The 15,977-nt window shown below is 44.4% G+C and overlaps 1 protein-coding gene across 1 annotated transcript in view; it reads left to right on the top strand.

Moving 5' to 3' along the window:
- The window catches only part of LOC121292749, a 90,901-nt gene extending 79,041 nt beyond the window's left edge, over positions 1-11,860 (top strand). The window contains exon 8 of the mRNA XM_041215096.1: positions 11,547-11,860. Within this exon, the coding sequence (XP_041071030.1) occupies positions 11,547-11,860 (314 nt within the window). The remainder of the gene's footprint in view (positions 1-11,546) is intronic.
- Positions 11,861-15,977: the final 4,117 nt, after the last annotated feature.

Raw genomic sequence — 15,977 nt, 5'->3', positions numbered from 1 at the left:
GGAAGAGGCCCTGGACTGAGAAACCTGCCTTTTATCTTGTGCAGAAAGGTTTCACATCTGGAGTGACAAGAACACTGCTCATCAGAACAAGGGGACACAGGCAGGGAGACGTTCTTAGGCGTTTATTGACAGTAGTGAACAGTGTGTACAAGTGATCAACACCCATGCCCAGGCTGTGCAACTACTTTTACCTAATTGTCCTAACCCTGCTGCTACGTCTTGGTGCTCCCCTGACGTCCACAGCAGAGGTGGAGACAGCTGTTGACTGCGATGACCTTGGTGGGTGTCTCTCTGGAGGGCCGAGACTTGGAGGGCCCCGGCCTGCTTTCAGGGTCCTGCTGTGTGGGAGCGGCCCCCTCCTGAGGTCACAGGAAGAGGGGATTTGGATGGGCCGGTCACTCCCAGAATCACTAGGGTGGATGGCCCGGGAGTGTGCACCTGCTGGTCCTCCTCCTCCCTCTGGGTGCCCGAGGGCCCCTGGCTGACTCCATGAGCGGAAGGGGTAGCTGGAGTGAGATCGAGCTGCCCAGCACCCATCTTGCAAACACACTGTTGAGGCCTAACTATGGCATCAGTGATGGAGTTGAGCCTGTGCAGCAGTGCCAGAGTGACGTCCTGGACCAAGGTCTCCATGACGGTCGCCATCCTGCCAGTGTTGACCTGGGTGCGTTGACATGCCGGCGCTATCACCTCAGCCTGAAGGTGGACAGACTCCTCCATCGTGCCTTGCAATCTGAGGAGTGCAGCAAACATTCCTTCCTGATGTTCCTGAGCTTGCCTTTGCAGCTCCAGCAACTGTGACATGACCGAGTCCAGAGGCTCATCGTCTCTCTTGGACTCTGGTCTCCAGCAGTCCTCCGAGTGCTGGGAACCTGGGAATTCCTGCCTCCGCCTGCTGTGGATCAGACAGTGCGATGTGCTCACCAGATTGTGACCCCGAGGCTGCTCTAAAGCTTGGTCTTACCGAGGTGTGTGTCTCTGCGCTGGTGGAGGGTGTGGATGAGGCTGTGACGGGACTTCAGGGAGGGTGTCTCCAAATTTTTCTTTGGGGCTTGATTGGAGGCTCTGGGTCATGGACTCTGTCGGCTGTTTCCCAGATGTGCCTGCGAAAGCAAGGAGAGATAATTAGTGCATGGCAGTGGTCTGTGAAACAGGACACATCCACTCACGACATCTGATGGATGTTGCACTGCTGGATCATCACTTGGTACAGCAGCGCCAACCTCACTATCAGCACAGGACCGGTCTCGGTCATCGCCGGCTAGCTGGATGGCTCTGTTTTCAAATTTTATCAGAACTTTGATCTCTGGCGTCCCTCCACCTGTCTGTGGCCTTTCCCTCCTGTTGTGTGCCAGACTGGGGGAGTGTCTCAGGATGCCTGCCGGGCCAGATGATAAGCATGCCTGGCCTGGTGAGCTGACCCATGGACGGGCTGAGGACAATGACTGTGTGTGTGAAAGAGTGAATGGTGATGTCCCTTGCACTGGCAGAGAGTGAGGGCCCTGTGGATGTATGATGGGTTAGTGAGAGAGTTAGGAGCAATGAAAAGAGTAACTTACGCTGGCTGAAGGGAGATCATCATTCATCCTTTTCCAGCACTGAGTGGCTGTTCTCCTCTGCAGGGTATTTGCACTGACCACCTCTGCCACCATCTCCCAAGCGGGGTTGGTGACTTTGTTGCCCATCCTGCGGCCAGAGCGAGGGTAGAGCACATCCCAGTGGGTCTCCACAGCATCCAGCAGTTGCTCAAGGTGCCCGTCGTTGAAGGGGGGGGCTGGAGTTTTTTTCCCCCTTTGCTGGCCATGTCTCCTGGGCAGCCATGGTGAGCTGGTGGTCATGAGCGCTTTTCTGGCAGCTGTCTTTTAAAGATGGCGGCCGGTGTGATGCAACAGCGGGGTGATGGTGGGTGGGCGGATGAGAGCCCGCTCGCCATGGAAACGGCGTGTTTCGCAGGGCTTGGGATGAGATGGCGTGAAAGCCCACCATTTTTGTCGGCAGCTAGGACTCCATTTTACCCACCCGTGACCGCACTTAGTGTAATTCTGGCAAAATCCTGCCCAGGACCTTGGTTTATTGTCTGATTTGAAAGGTCAGTCCAGCTTTTCAGTCCACCCTCAGAATTACACTAAAGTAAAATACTCGAGTGAAATTTGAACCCACAAGCTACTAACTCAGCAGGCAAGAACAGCACCATTTAAACTAAGCTGACCTTATTACAACCTTAGAAAATCTAATCACCAACAAGACGGAACTGGTTTAAGACTCTTTTAAGATGCTAGGTGCACAAAGTTCCATTCGGAAGGTGAGACTTCAAAATTTGAATCACAATTACCACTGTCCTTTAGATAATCTACCAGCCAATATTGGCAAGCGCTTACAATGGACTCACTAAAATAATGGAACTCTCTTGTTAAAGTAATTGTCGACTTGCTAAGAAGCTAATAAGAATACTCAATGAATAAAGGTCATCCAGCCCATCACAGCTGATCGCCCACTTCTATGCCTTTTTCCCACAATATCCCATATCCCTTTATGTCAGTGGTATTTAGAAATCTGTCAATCTCTGCTTTAAACGTACTCAATGACTGAGCTTTCATGGCCCTCTGGGGTAGAGAATTCCAAAGATTCACAAGTCCCTGAATAAAAAAATTCTCCTCATCTAAGTGGCTCGCCCCCTTATTTTGAAATTGTGCCCCCTGGTTCTAGACTCCCTAGCCAGGGGAAACATCTTACCTGCATCTACCTTGTCTATTCCTTTAAGGTTTCAATGGGATCACCTCTCATTCTTTGAAACTCTAGCGAATACAGGCCCAATTTCCCCAATCTCTCTTCATTGGACAGTCCTGTCACCCCAGGAACAAGTCTGCTGAACCTTCGTTGCATTCTCTTTATGGCAATAGTTCATGTAGTATGACTATATTCTATACATCCCCACTCACATATAGTATGACTATATCCTATACATAGCCACCCACATGTAGTATGACTGTATCCTATACATCCCCACCCACATGTAGTATGACTGTATCCTATACATCCCCACCCACATGTAGTATGACTGTATCCTATACATCCCCACCCACATGTGTTATGACTGTATCCTATACATCCCCACCCACATGTAGTATGACTGGATCCTATACATCCCCACCCACACGTCACCAGCTTATCTCATATTTTAGGGAATTTTAACAGTGTGCAACTTAAAAATTGTAATAAATATTTCCTATTTTTTTCCATTTAGTATCACAGATTTATTATTAGCAGGAAAAGCCAAGAAACACCTAAACATCTGGACTGTTAAACATTGCATGCAAATCAGAATAGTGCGACTGCAAAACCGACAAACTCAGCAATAGAGATTGAGCCAATTGTAGCCTCCTGGCAGATCGACTCCGAGATTAGCCCAGGAAAACATTAAGATTTAAAAAACAGTAAAAACATACCAAACATTATTCTGGGGCCGGTTTGCCACTTCAGCCCACAGTCTGTCTTGGTGCAAGATCTTCCTTTGCACTTGACAATCGAAACAAGTCTATCGATCAGCAGTTTACCAATTAAAAAGCATCGCATTTAGCAGTACATTGTGAAGTTATGCAAGACCGAGAGACTGGAGTGATGATGTGCTCTGAGAAAATAGTTTTGGGTGATCTAGTAATTCAAGAAAATCTAAAATTCAAGCCTCTTCCACTGCCTGTCTGTCCTGTAAAAGCTCCTCTAATAAACAAACCTTCCAATCAACAAAACATACTAACTCCTTTCCACTTAAACTCCACTACTGATATAAATTGTTCAGGAAAAGCACCAAACCAATCAGTTCTTTCTTTAGGATTATGTGCAGTTCAAAAACAAAAGATTAAATCTTTTAACCACATAGAATGAATGAATTCAGAGGGAGATACAGATGAGAAATTTATTAGAAGCCTAAGCGGAAACAGCACTGAAGGCAGAATATAAGACCATAAGACATAGGAGCAGAAATTAAGCCATTCGGCCTATCGAGTCTGCTCCGCCATTCAATCATGGCTGATCAGTTTCTCAACCCTATTCTCCTGCCTTCTCCCCGTAATCTTTGACCCCCTTACCAATCAAGAACCTATCTATCTCAGTCTTAAATACACTCAATGACCTGGCCTCCACAACCTTCTGTGGCAATGAATTCCATAGATTCACCACTCTCTGGCTAAAAAAGTTTCTCCTCATCTCTGTTCTAAAAGGTCTTCCCTTTACTCTGAGGCTAGATCAATTCCATCCCAACTGCACGAGAATGCTAACTTTAACAACCTGTTGCTCTGTAATATGCAAACTTCATTCCACCAAATGGTTTTTTCTATTAAATGCATTTGATTAGAAACCTTCCCTAGTTATAGTGAAGGGATGAAATTGGGTTTGGGTGGGCTGCAAAATCACATTTGCTGACTGTTATCCGACACGCCCTGATATTTAGTCTTATTTATGTTAATAGAACTGAATATATGACAGGGCGTAGAAGAGATGATCAATGCAATACCTCCTGTTTTGCGTTCCAACCCCTGTATCATGTCACCCCCGGAGTGTTTGCCTTCTATCTGTATACAGATCCTTCAACATTTTTAAAAGGCTAATATATTGGGTGTGAAATCTTTATTCAGAAAATAGGCCCTGTTAAGTTTGTTATTGAATATTAAGAAAGTTACATCAAAATAGTAACAACTTACACTTACCTTTAAAAGGAATCTATCTCCTGAGCAATTAACCAAAAATACTACTGAAGGTTCTGTCTATGTCTTAAAATTGGTCATTTTTAAAATTCCACTTCCCACAGGAATACCCCACTGTCCTGCAACAAGCAACAGAAGGAAAATAATTTTATATCATGGACATGAGTGATAGCCGTAAAAGAAATTTAATTTTGTAATTCAACTTCTAGGGTCAAATGATGAAGATGGACCATTTGAACTCTCATAGCCTGTGCTGTCAGATGAAACCTTTGGTGACATATCACTGCATTTAAAAAACATGTTCTTTTGCCATTCACCTTAAATCAGTGTCCTCTCATTCATGGGAACAGTTTCTCTCTGTCAGCACTGCCCAGACCCCTCATGATTTTGAACACTTCTTTCTGACCTACTCTTGAGCTTCTCTTCTCTTTGAACCCCCAAACCACCCTTCACCACATTAATTGATTGCACTGATGGACGAACACCTCATTATAAGTTTGTACTTCAAAGAGGCTTAGTCAGTTCCTTCTGGGCATGTCAGAAACAATGTGCTGTGTGGCTGGGAGTGTCTTCTCAGTATAAATTCATTGTAATAAACTGCTGTGGATGAGAACTCCCATATATTGTTTTTAACATTATAATTGCAATGTTCCCTTGCTCTTTTAGGCAATGCATTATTAAGTCACATCCATTGGTTCTGATGCATGCACAGGGAGGTGGTGGCATAGTGGTAATGTCACTAGACTAGTATCCAATGGCCCAAGCTAATGGTCTAGGGACGTGAGTTCAAACCCCACCACGGCAGTTGGTGGATTTTAAATTCAACTAATACATTTGGAACATGAAGCTAGTCTCAGTAATAGTAACCAAGACAATTAGCATTGTTGTAAAAACCCATCTGGTTCACTAATGCCCTTTAGGAAAGGAAATCTGCCATCCTTACCTGGTCTGGCCTAGATGTGACTCCAGACCCACAGCAATGTGGTTGACTTTTACCTGCCCTCTGAAATGGCCTAGCAAGCCACTCAGTTCAAGGGCAATTAGGGATGGGCAGCAAATGTTGGCCTTGGCAGTGACACCCACATCTCATTGAAGATTAAAGGAAGAAAAATGCAACGTGAAAACTTGGTGCAACCTGCTTATTTAAATGATTGCAGCAATACAGCCAGCGCTAAGCGCACTGTTGAGTAGTTGCATGCCCGAGCACCGATTTAAAATTCTGTGCTTCTTAAAGGGGAGGTGTATCCTGGCCGGAGCAGCTGATGGAACAGGTTGTAGGAGAAATTGTGAACAAGAGGGACGCTGAATGATGGCACCAACCTATCTAAGAGCAGGCTTCAGGATTTTCCAAAGCTGTACTAGATGCCTTGGCCAAGGAGGAGGAGGAGGGCAGGCAAGATGTCATCTATCGACAGGAGGCAGGCCAGAGTGACACTCAGAAGGCGGTGGGAGCTAACAGCTGTGGCAGCCAGTGCCAGATGTTGAGCCCCGAGGATCTTGATGAATTGCCACAAGACATTCAATGACCTCACAAGTGGTCAAGGTCAGTGAATGCATCTTCAAATGCCATCACCTGCCAAGTAGCCACAGCTTGATGGATCACATCTCCATCACTCAGATACCAACACTCTCTCTCAATCATTTCTCACGCATAACATTCATAGCTTCTCCTCAACCTCGCACACTTAGCACTGCTGCAAGCCCCACACCTGCATCCAACAGTTTGCACACACTGCCAGCTATTCAACCATAACAGCCATACCATCATCTTATCACAAGCACAACACTCACTGACATCCTTCCCTCTCTCTTGCAGGGCAGGTAGTGCACAAGTGGAGACAGCAGCGCCTAACCAGCAGGGCACAGGTGCAGTTGCAGGTCCTTCCCTCAGGGGGGAGACAGTGCTTACCATCATTGGAGCAGCCATTGCTGAGGCTGGGGACCTCATCCGAGGTGGCGGTACCTATTCCTGCCTCTCACATCCCACTTGCCCATCAGTCCACAATCACACCTGATTTACAAGCTGCAGATAATGTTTGTAATCAGGCACCTCTTGCTTTCCCCCTTCTCTTACCACAACCCAATCCTTGTGCCTTTCTCCTTTCAGGTACCCAAGAATTGCAACCTGGCCAGGCAGGCCCTGATGGGAGACCAAAAGATGGAAGTTCAGGGGGAAAAAAAACTCTGTCCCTCGCTCTCCCCTGCGCAGCCACCGGCTCAGACACTGACACTGCTCCTCAGATACTGAAGCAGTCCGTGCCCACAAGCAGACTGACAAGTGGCAAGTAACATTCGGACCACACAAGTGTCAGACTATGACCATCTTCAACAAGAGAGAATCTAACCACCTACTGTTGACATTCAACAGCATTACCATCGCTGAATCCTTTACCATCAACATCCTGGGGGTTACCATTGACAGAAACTTAACTGGACCAGCCATATAAATACAGTAAGTAACCCACCTCCTGACTCCCCAAAGCCTGTCCACCATCTACAAGGCACAATTTAAGAGTGTGATGGAATACTCTCCACTTGTTTGGATGAGTGCAGCTCCCACAACACTCAAGAAGCTTGATTAACAGCCTGCTTAAACATTCACTCCCTCCACCACCATTGCACAGTAACAGCAGTGTGTACCATCTACAGGATACACTGCAGAAACTCACCAAAGCTCCTTGAACTTCACCTTCCAAACCTGTGACCTCTACCACCTACCAGGTCAAGGACAGCAGATAGATGGGAACACCACCACCTGAAAGCTCCCCTCCAAGCAACTCACCATCCTGACTTGGAAATATATTGTCGTTCCTTCACTGTCGCTGGGTCAAAATCCTGGAACTCCCTACCAGCACTGTGGGTGTACCTACACCACATGGACTGCGCCTCACCACTACCTTCTCAAAGGCAGTTATGGGCAATAAATGCTGGCCTTACCAGTGATGCCCACATCTCTTTAATGAATAAAAACAATATGTAATTTAGAGGTGGAATTTGATAGTTTTGGGAGACCAGGGTTGAATGGCCAGCAGCAAGGGTAGGAGACAAGGAAAGAGCAGTTGCCAGTCTGCCAGAGGATAAGGTAGCACATGAACCCCACTGCAAAGACTCCAGTGAAAGTTTGGAACAGTCTGGTATCAACCTAGCTCATGGTTTTGCTTAGGGCTTGGAGCCCAGCATGGACGCAGTGACCAACTCCATGAGCACACTCATGGACCCAACCATGATGTAGAGTCTGATGAGCAATGTCTCAGCTTCCATTGTATCACAAGCAGAAGACACCCGATGTCTGTTGTAAGCTCAGACAGCGCTCATGCAGGATCAGCCCTCCAGCTGATAACTAACATTGCTGAGGTGTCACATCGATGGAATAGCAGTCGCACTGTGGACCATGAACCTGCTGACCACCCTCAGGATAAGACCATTCCTGTCATCCCACCACAACCACTCCTGCAGTGCCCTCGCTGTCACCCACTGTTACCTCCCATGCTGAGGTGGTGCAGTCTGAAGCTGGGCCTTGTTGGCCCAGAGCTGCTTGAGGTCATACTGCAAGGCTATCTGGAGTCTCCCTCAGTGAAAGTCAGCAGCTTTCCACCAGCCACACTGCAGTCACTGGAGTTACACTGTGTAGGAATACTAGGACAGGCAAAGGCACCCACAAGAAAGGCACTAAAGGAATGTGTGAGGATGATATTAGTTGACTTTGATGTGGAATATTGGATGGCTTAGATCGTAGGGAAAGTAGGGATGTCTTACTGCAGCTGTACAGGAGCCTTGGTGAGACCACACCTGGAGTATTTCATGCAGTTTTGGTCTCCCTACCTAAGAAAGGATATACCTGCCATAGAGGGAGCGCAGTGAAGGTTCACTAGGCTGATACTGGGGATGGCAGGACTGTCGAATGAGGAGAGATTGGTTCAACTGGGCCTGTATTCACTAGAATTTAGAAGAATGAGAGGGGATCTGATTGAAACATATAAAATTCTAACAGGGCTAGACAGACTGGATGCAGGGAGGATGTTTCCCCTGGCTGGGGAGTCTAGAACCAGGGGACACAGCCTCAGGATATGGGGCAGCCATTTAGGACTGAGATGGGGAAAGATTCTTCACTCAGAGGGTGGTCAACATGTGGCATTCTCTACCACAGAAGGCTGTGGAGGCCGGGTGACTGAGTGTATTCAAGAAAGAAAGTGATAATTTTTTGGATATTAGGGGCATCAAGGGGTATGGAGAGAAAGTGGGAATATGGCGTTGATATAGAGGATCAGCCATGATCATATTGAATGGCGGAGCAGGCTCGAAGGGCTGAATGGGCCTACTCCTGCTCCTAGTTTCTATGTTTCTATGTTTGTTGCGTGGTGGCTTTTAGTTCAGTGCTTTGGCCAAGAGAATGGCCAGGAACAGAGGGAAGGTAAAGTGTGGGACTGTTTTTGGATGAGGAATTGGGGTCACTGATATCATACTCAGTTGAAGCAGTCACACACAGCCTGGTCAGAAAGGGAAGTTTTGTAAGTTGCCTCCTCCTGTTCCTCCTCTCCCTTAGCTGCTCACTAAATATCTGGTAGCATGAATGTACTCTCTTGATGGTGAGGTTTTGAAGCGTTCAGCAGACCATGAATAATCACGACATGTGCTCTGGTGAGTACTGTAGGGTTCCTCCAGAACAATCGAGGCAGTGGAATATTGTTCAAGCATCCTTGATCTGCTTGATCATACTCTACGTTATATGCATGCTGCCCAAACATGCATGGATTGCATATACCGACGTTATGAGGCAGGTGGTCAGCTGAGAGTCCACATTACCCAGGTGCCACCCTCTGGTTTGTAGATGGTACAGTGGGCTACCTGGCTGCTCCCAGGATAGCGGACATTGACCTGCCTGATACGCTGTGTATGGTCACAGCACAGGTGGATATTGAGGGACTGGAAACCCTCCTGGTTGTGCTACATTTATATACATTGCCCTCAAAGCGATGTCCATGCAGCTAATGGCACCTGGCAATATGGGAAGCCCTCAATCACCGCAAGGCCACGTGCACACTGCCTGCTTCAGTCTAATAAGGCAGAATGAATTCTTCAGCTCTCATTGTATAGAGACGCTTGGTGTCCCTGTTCATGGTCACAGCCACTCCCACAGCCACTGGCAGTGCTGTCCTCACCTCCTTCTGAGGCTGCAAATTAGGCTGCAACATTGGGCAGATTTCAGTCAGCACCTTCCTGCAGAAGGGGAGACAATATTCCTTGCTCAGATTGAGGTGGGGGAATTGCTCTCTGAAGATCTTTGCTGGATATGGTTTTTGGCTGAGAGCCCTTTTCTCCCTCCTGCTCCTCTTCCAGCAGCTTGTCCTCTTATTCTGTTCATTCTCCCTGTCGTGCTCTAGGTGAAAGGGAGTAGATATTACTTCCCCCACATGTGGGAGCAAGCAGTCTGAGCAGAGCTCTAAGGCCAAACCAAGACCTTTACCACATCCGCACCCTGTAAACTTCACCAACTTTAATCAAGGGTACAAACCGGCAAACACTTCCACTAACTCAGCAGCAGCAAGCAGAGGTAATTCATTTGGAATTAGTTGCTGACCTATTTAAACAGCCCTGAAATGAGGTTATATTCTTGCTGCTGAATGCACACCAGCTGCGCAAGGTTCAGAGACTGTGTTAGCTGGAGTGCTAAGTTAAAATTGGCACCCTTGGTGTGAAATCAGTGTTACACACTAACCAATATCACACTCTGCCTGCTCTGCGTACTTCCTGCGCTGGTCTGTGCCCTGTGTTCGTGCCTTTACCAAACTGGCATCCAGCGGAGCCAGCACAAGAATTTGTATGCATGTCATGGATGTGATTTTGGAACACACAAGAACAGGAAAAATAGGAGCAGGAGTAAACCATATGACCCTTTGAACTTGCTCTGCCATTCAATACAATCTAGGCAGATCCTGGGCTTCAAGTCCACTTCCCTGCCTGTGCTCCATATCCCTCAATTCCTCGAGAGACAACAATCTGTCTATCCCAGCCTTAAAAGTGATGGAGCATCCACGTCCCTCTAGGGTAGGGAAGTCCAAAGATTCACAACCCTTTGAGTGAAGTAATTTCCTCTCAGCTCAGTTCTAAATGTCCTGAGACTGGACCCTCATGTTTTAGATTCCCCGCCCAGCAGAAACAATCTCTGTGTCCACCCCATCAAGCCATTCAGAATTTTGTACTTTTCAATGAGATCACCTCTCATTCTTATAAACTCCAGAGAAAATGGACCTCTCATCATAGGATAACCCTCCCATCCCAGGGACCAAGTTAGTGAACCTTCACTGTACCACCCCCAGTGCAAGTTGGACTTGAAAGAGCACCCATAATGCCAAAAATATGGGCGCAAACGAATTTTACAGCCACTATATTTGCTATTGTTTAGAATAGAAAAGCATCACAAAATGTCACCTAAATTTATGAGGGAAAAATGAAGAGAGTGACACCAGGTAAATTGCTCCTTTGGGGAGCCAACACAGGCACAAAAGGTCGAATGGCCTCCTTCTGTGCTGTAACAAAAAAAAAAATCCCACAAAAACTCAATGTAAGAGCTTTTCTTGATGCCGCTAAGATTACTAGAGACCAGATTGGACATGCACCAGTAAGATTATTATACTTTAGGTTTCAGCATTAGCAACGTGACTACACAGCAGAGGTCACAGCACAACCAGAGACAAATTACAACATGGCTTTTATCATAAGAATGATAAATGGAAGTATGAAAAGAGTTTGTTTTGCAAAGGGGCGGTGTAGAGACATGGAGTGTATTGTATGTATTAAAACATTTCTGCTTCACTTTACTGCAGTGTTATTTTCGCTTCAATAAAGGTGAACAAGGATCAGATTCTCCACATCTGGGCTCAGTGATTCAAGCATCAAGCAGCAACTCTGTGTCCACTGGAACCACAGGACGATCACAACTGGAAGATATCAGACAACATCTGCAGTCCCTGGAAGCAAATTACCAGGAACTTGTCACACTTCTTTCAAGGGAGAGCAGGACTGTACCAGTGCATCGAAAGTTACTGCATAAGCAGAAAGGACAAAGTCCTGTGAAACATGGCAAACTATTAGCACAGCTCACATTACAGCGACAGAAAGATCTTTGGTATTTATCAGGGAGCAGTAGTTTGAATAGATGAACTGCAAAAGTAACACATTTCTAAATAGTGGCATTTCATGACATAATATAATTCACCTTTTAATTATTTTGTGTCAATTTAACAAATTAAAATGATTGACAGCAATTTTAACATCCCTATTAATATCATTTTATGCCAAGGTTTTTATAGGAATTACTAAAAATACAGCACTGAAGGCAAGGGGTTATGACATTTTTTTATTCCAAAACTTTAAATATCTAAATGCGTACCCAAAGACATACCACAATGCCAATTTTTCAGGTTTAATTTAGCTGTCATATTTTGTATTTCTTGTTGGAGTATTCAGAGCACATTATCTTAGATTATTTCATTCTCCACTCCAGAGACATAAGCACAATATTTTGGATGACAGTTCAGGGCAGTATTGAGTGAGAGCTGCGGTGTTGGAGACAGAAAGAGAAAGAACTTGAATTTATATCAGGTTCTTTCATGAACACAAAATGTCCTAAAGCTCTTCAGAGCTAATTAATTACTGTCAAATAGTAATTGTTGTTGTATTGTAAGGAAACGTGACAGTTGGATTGTGCCCAGTAATTTCCCTCAAACTGCAATGGGATGTCCAGTGCTTCAGGATATTCTATGTTTACCACAGAAAACTGACAGGACCTCACTTTTTTTTGGCTGAGATATTAAGTTGAGGCCTTTAAAAAGTCCAACAGCACTTTTCAAAGGAGAGCGAGGGAGCTATCCCAGTGCCCAGGCCAACAATTACCCTTCAACCAACCAATACCATTCAAATCAGATTACCTGTTCATTCATCTCAGTGTTTTTTGTGGTAATTTGCTGTACAGTTGTTGACTATACCTCAAAAGTATTAATTGACTGTGAAGATATTTGGGACATGAATGCAATTTTTTAATTTACTTTGTGGATGACTATTATAAGATGCATTGTCATTAGAATATATTAACATACGAATTAGGAGCAGTAGGCCATTCAGCTTTTCGAGCCTGCTCCGCCATTTAATAAGATCATGGTTGATCTGATTGTAACCTCAACTTCACCTTCCCACCTACCCCTGATAACCTTTCACCCTCTTGCTTATCACGAATCTATCTGCCGCTGCCTTAAAAACATTCAAAGACTCTGCTTCCACTGCCTTTAGAGGAAGCGAGTTCCAGAGACTCACAGCCCTTTGAGAGAAAAAAATTCTCCTCATCTCTGTCCTAAATGGGCGACATCTTATTTTTAAACAGCAACCCCTCATTCTAGATTCTCCACAAGGGGAAACATTCTCTCTCCATCCACCCTGTCAAAACCCCTGAGCATCCTATATATTTCAATCAAATCGCCTCTTACTCATCTAAACTCTAGAAGATTCAAGCCTGGCCTGTCCAACCTTTCCTCATAAGACAACCCATCCAATCCAGGCATTAGTTTAGTAAACCTTCTCTGAATGCTTCCAACATACTTACATCCTTCCTTAAATAAGGAGACCAATACTGTGTACCGTATTCCAGATGTGGTCTCACCAGTGCCCTGTATAACTGAAGCATAACCTCCCTACTTTTGTATTCGATTCCCCTCACAATAAACGATAACATTCTATTAGCTTTCCTAATTACCTGCTGTACCTGCATACTAACCTTTTGTGATTCATGCACTAGGACACCCAGATCCCTCTGCACCTCAGAGCTCTGCAATTTCTGACCATTTATATACTTTGCTTCTTCGTTATTCTTCCTGCCAAAATAGACAAGTTCACATTTGCCCACATTATACTCCATTTGACAGATCTTTGCCCATTCACTTAACCTGTCTATGTCACTTTGTAGCCTCCTTACATCCTCTTCACAATTTACTTTCATACCTATCCTTGTGTCGTAGGCAAATTTAGCAACCATACCTTCAGTCTCTGCATCCAAGTCATTTATATAAATTGTAAAAAGTTGAGGCCCCAGCGCTGATCCCTGTGGTAAACCACTCGTTACATCTTGCCAACTAAAAAAAGACCCATTTATGCCGACCCTCTGTTTTCTGTTAGCCAGCCAATCTTCTATCCATGCCAATATGTTACCCCTTACACCATGAGCTTTTATTTTTCACAATAACCTTTGATGTGGCACTTTATCAAATGCCTTCTGGAATTCTAAATAAAGTACATCCCCTGGTTCCCCTTTATCCACAGCATATGTTACTTCTTCAAAGAACTCCAATAAAATGGTTAAACATGATTCCCTCTCACAAAGCCATGTTGACTCTGCCTGATTACCCTGAATTTTTCAAAGTGCCCTGCTATAACGTATTTAATAATAGCTTCTAATATTTTCCCTATGACAGATGTTAGTCTAACTGGTCCGTAGTTTCCAGCTTTCTGTCTCCCTCCCTTTTTGAATGAAGGATTTACACTAACTATTTTCCACTCCAATGGAACCTTACTTAATCTAAGGAGTTTTGGAAAATTTAAACCAATGCATTAACTATCTCACTAGCCACTTCTTTTAAGACCCTAGGATGAAGTCCATCAGGACCCGGGGACTTGTCAGCCCGCAGCTCCAACAATTTTCTCAGTGCCATTTTCCTGTAGATTGTAATTTTCCCAGAGTTCCTCCCTCCCTTTCATTTCATGATTTGCAGCTATTTCTGAGATGTTACTTGAATCCTCTATAGGGAAGGCCAATGCAAAATACCTGTTCAATTCATCTGCCATCTCCTTAATTTCCATTATTAATTCCCAGACTCACTTTCTATAGGACCAATGTTCACTTTGTTAACTCTTTTCTTTATTAAATATCTATAGAAACTCTTACTATCTGTCTTTAAATTTCTAGCTAGCTTTCTCTCGTACTCTAGTTTTTCCTTCCTTATTAATTTTTTGGTCATATTATGCCCAATCCTCTGACCTGCCACCTGTCTTTGTGTAATTATATGCTTTTTCTTTAAGTTTGATACTATCTTTAACTTTTTTAGTTTGGTGAGTCTTCCCCTTGGAATTTTTTTCTCATTGGAATGTATATTTTCTGTGTATTCTGAAATATCCCCTTACATGTCCACCATTGTATCTCTACGACCTATCCCTTAACTTAATTTGCCAGTTCACTTGAGCTAACTGTGTTTTCATGCCCTCACAATTGCCCTTATTTAAGTTTAAAGTACTAGCCTTGGACCCACTGTTCTATCCCTCAAAACGAATGTAAAATTCAATCATATTATGACCACTGCTACCTGGGGCTGCCTTCACTATGAGGTCATTAATTAATCCTATCTCATTGCACAATGCCAGGTCCAGTATAGCCTGCTCTCTGGTTGGTGCCAGAACATACTGTTCTATGAAACTATCCTGAAAACATTCTATGAACTCTTCATCTAGGCTACCTTTGCTCATCTGATTTTTCCAGTCTATATGTAGATTAAAATCCCCCATTATTATCGCTGTACCTTTCTGACAAGCTCCCATTATCTCTTCTTTTTATACTCCATCTTACCATGTGAGCACTGTCAGGGTTCCTGTACACCATTCCCACAAGTGACTTCTTGCCTTTATTATTTCTCATCTCTACCCAATGTGTTTCTACATCTTGGTTTCCTCAACTTAGGTCATCCCTCTTTAATGTGCTAATACCATCATAATTAACAGAGCTACCCCTTACCCCAACACCATCCTCCCCCACCTTTTCCTAGCTTCCTGTCCTTCCTAACAAATTGCTAAGCATAGATTCATATCCTATACAGGTCAAAGGACAAATTCATGGCAATGCTTTTTCTGCAAAGTAGCAATAAATGTTCGTCAACTTCAACCTAAAGGGAGAATCTCAAAGTTATATACAGTTCTTTAAAGATGGTAGCATTTTGCCTGAAACAAAGTTGCCATGAAGTTATTATGTTATATGTAGAATTATGTGTTTTTGCTCATTTAATTCCCTAACTAATGAAATAGGAGATTAAATAGAATAGGAGCTTGTGTTTACAATAAATCATTTTTATACAACCAATAATTTAAAAGAAACACATTCCAAAGGCAAAAATAAAGTCTTTACAGGACAAATTGTATTTAAACTGCGACACTTGGAATAATAGGGTAAAGTGGAGGCCAGGTGGTGCAGTTACTGATGTACTCCAACAAAAACTTTACCATGACAGTCTGCACTACTACCTG

The sequence above is a fragment of the Carcharodon carcharias genome, chromosome 20 (genome assembly GCF_017639515.1).
Source record: "Carcharodon carcharias isolate sCarCar2 chromosome 20, sCarCar2.pri, whole genome shotgun sequence".
NCBI lineage: Eukaryota > Metazoa > Chordata > Chondrichthyes > Lamniformes > Lamnidae > Carcharodon > Carcharodon carcharias.
The sequence above is the reverse complement of the archived record's forward strand: the minus strand, read 5'-3'. Positions and strand labels throughout refer to the sequence as shown.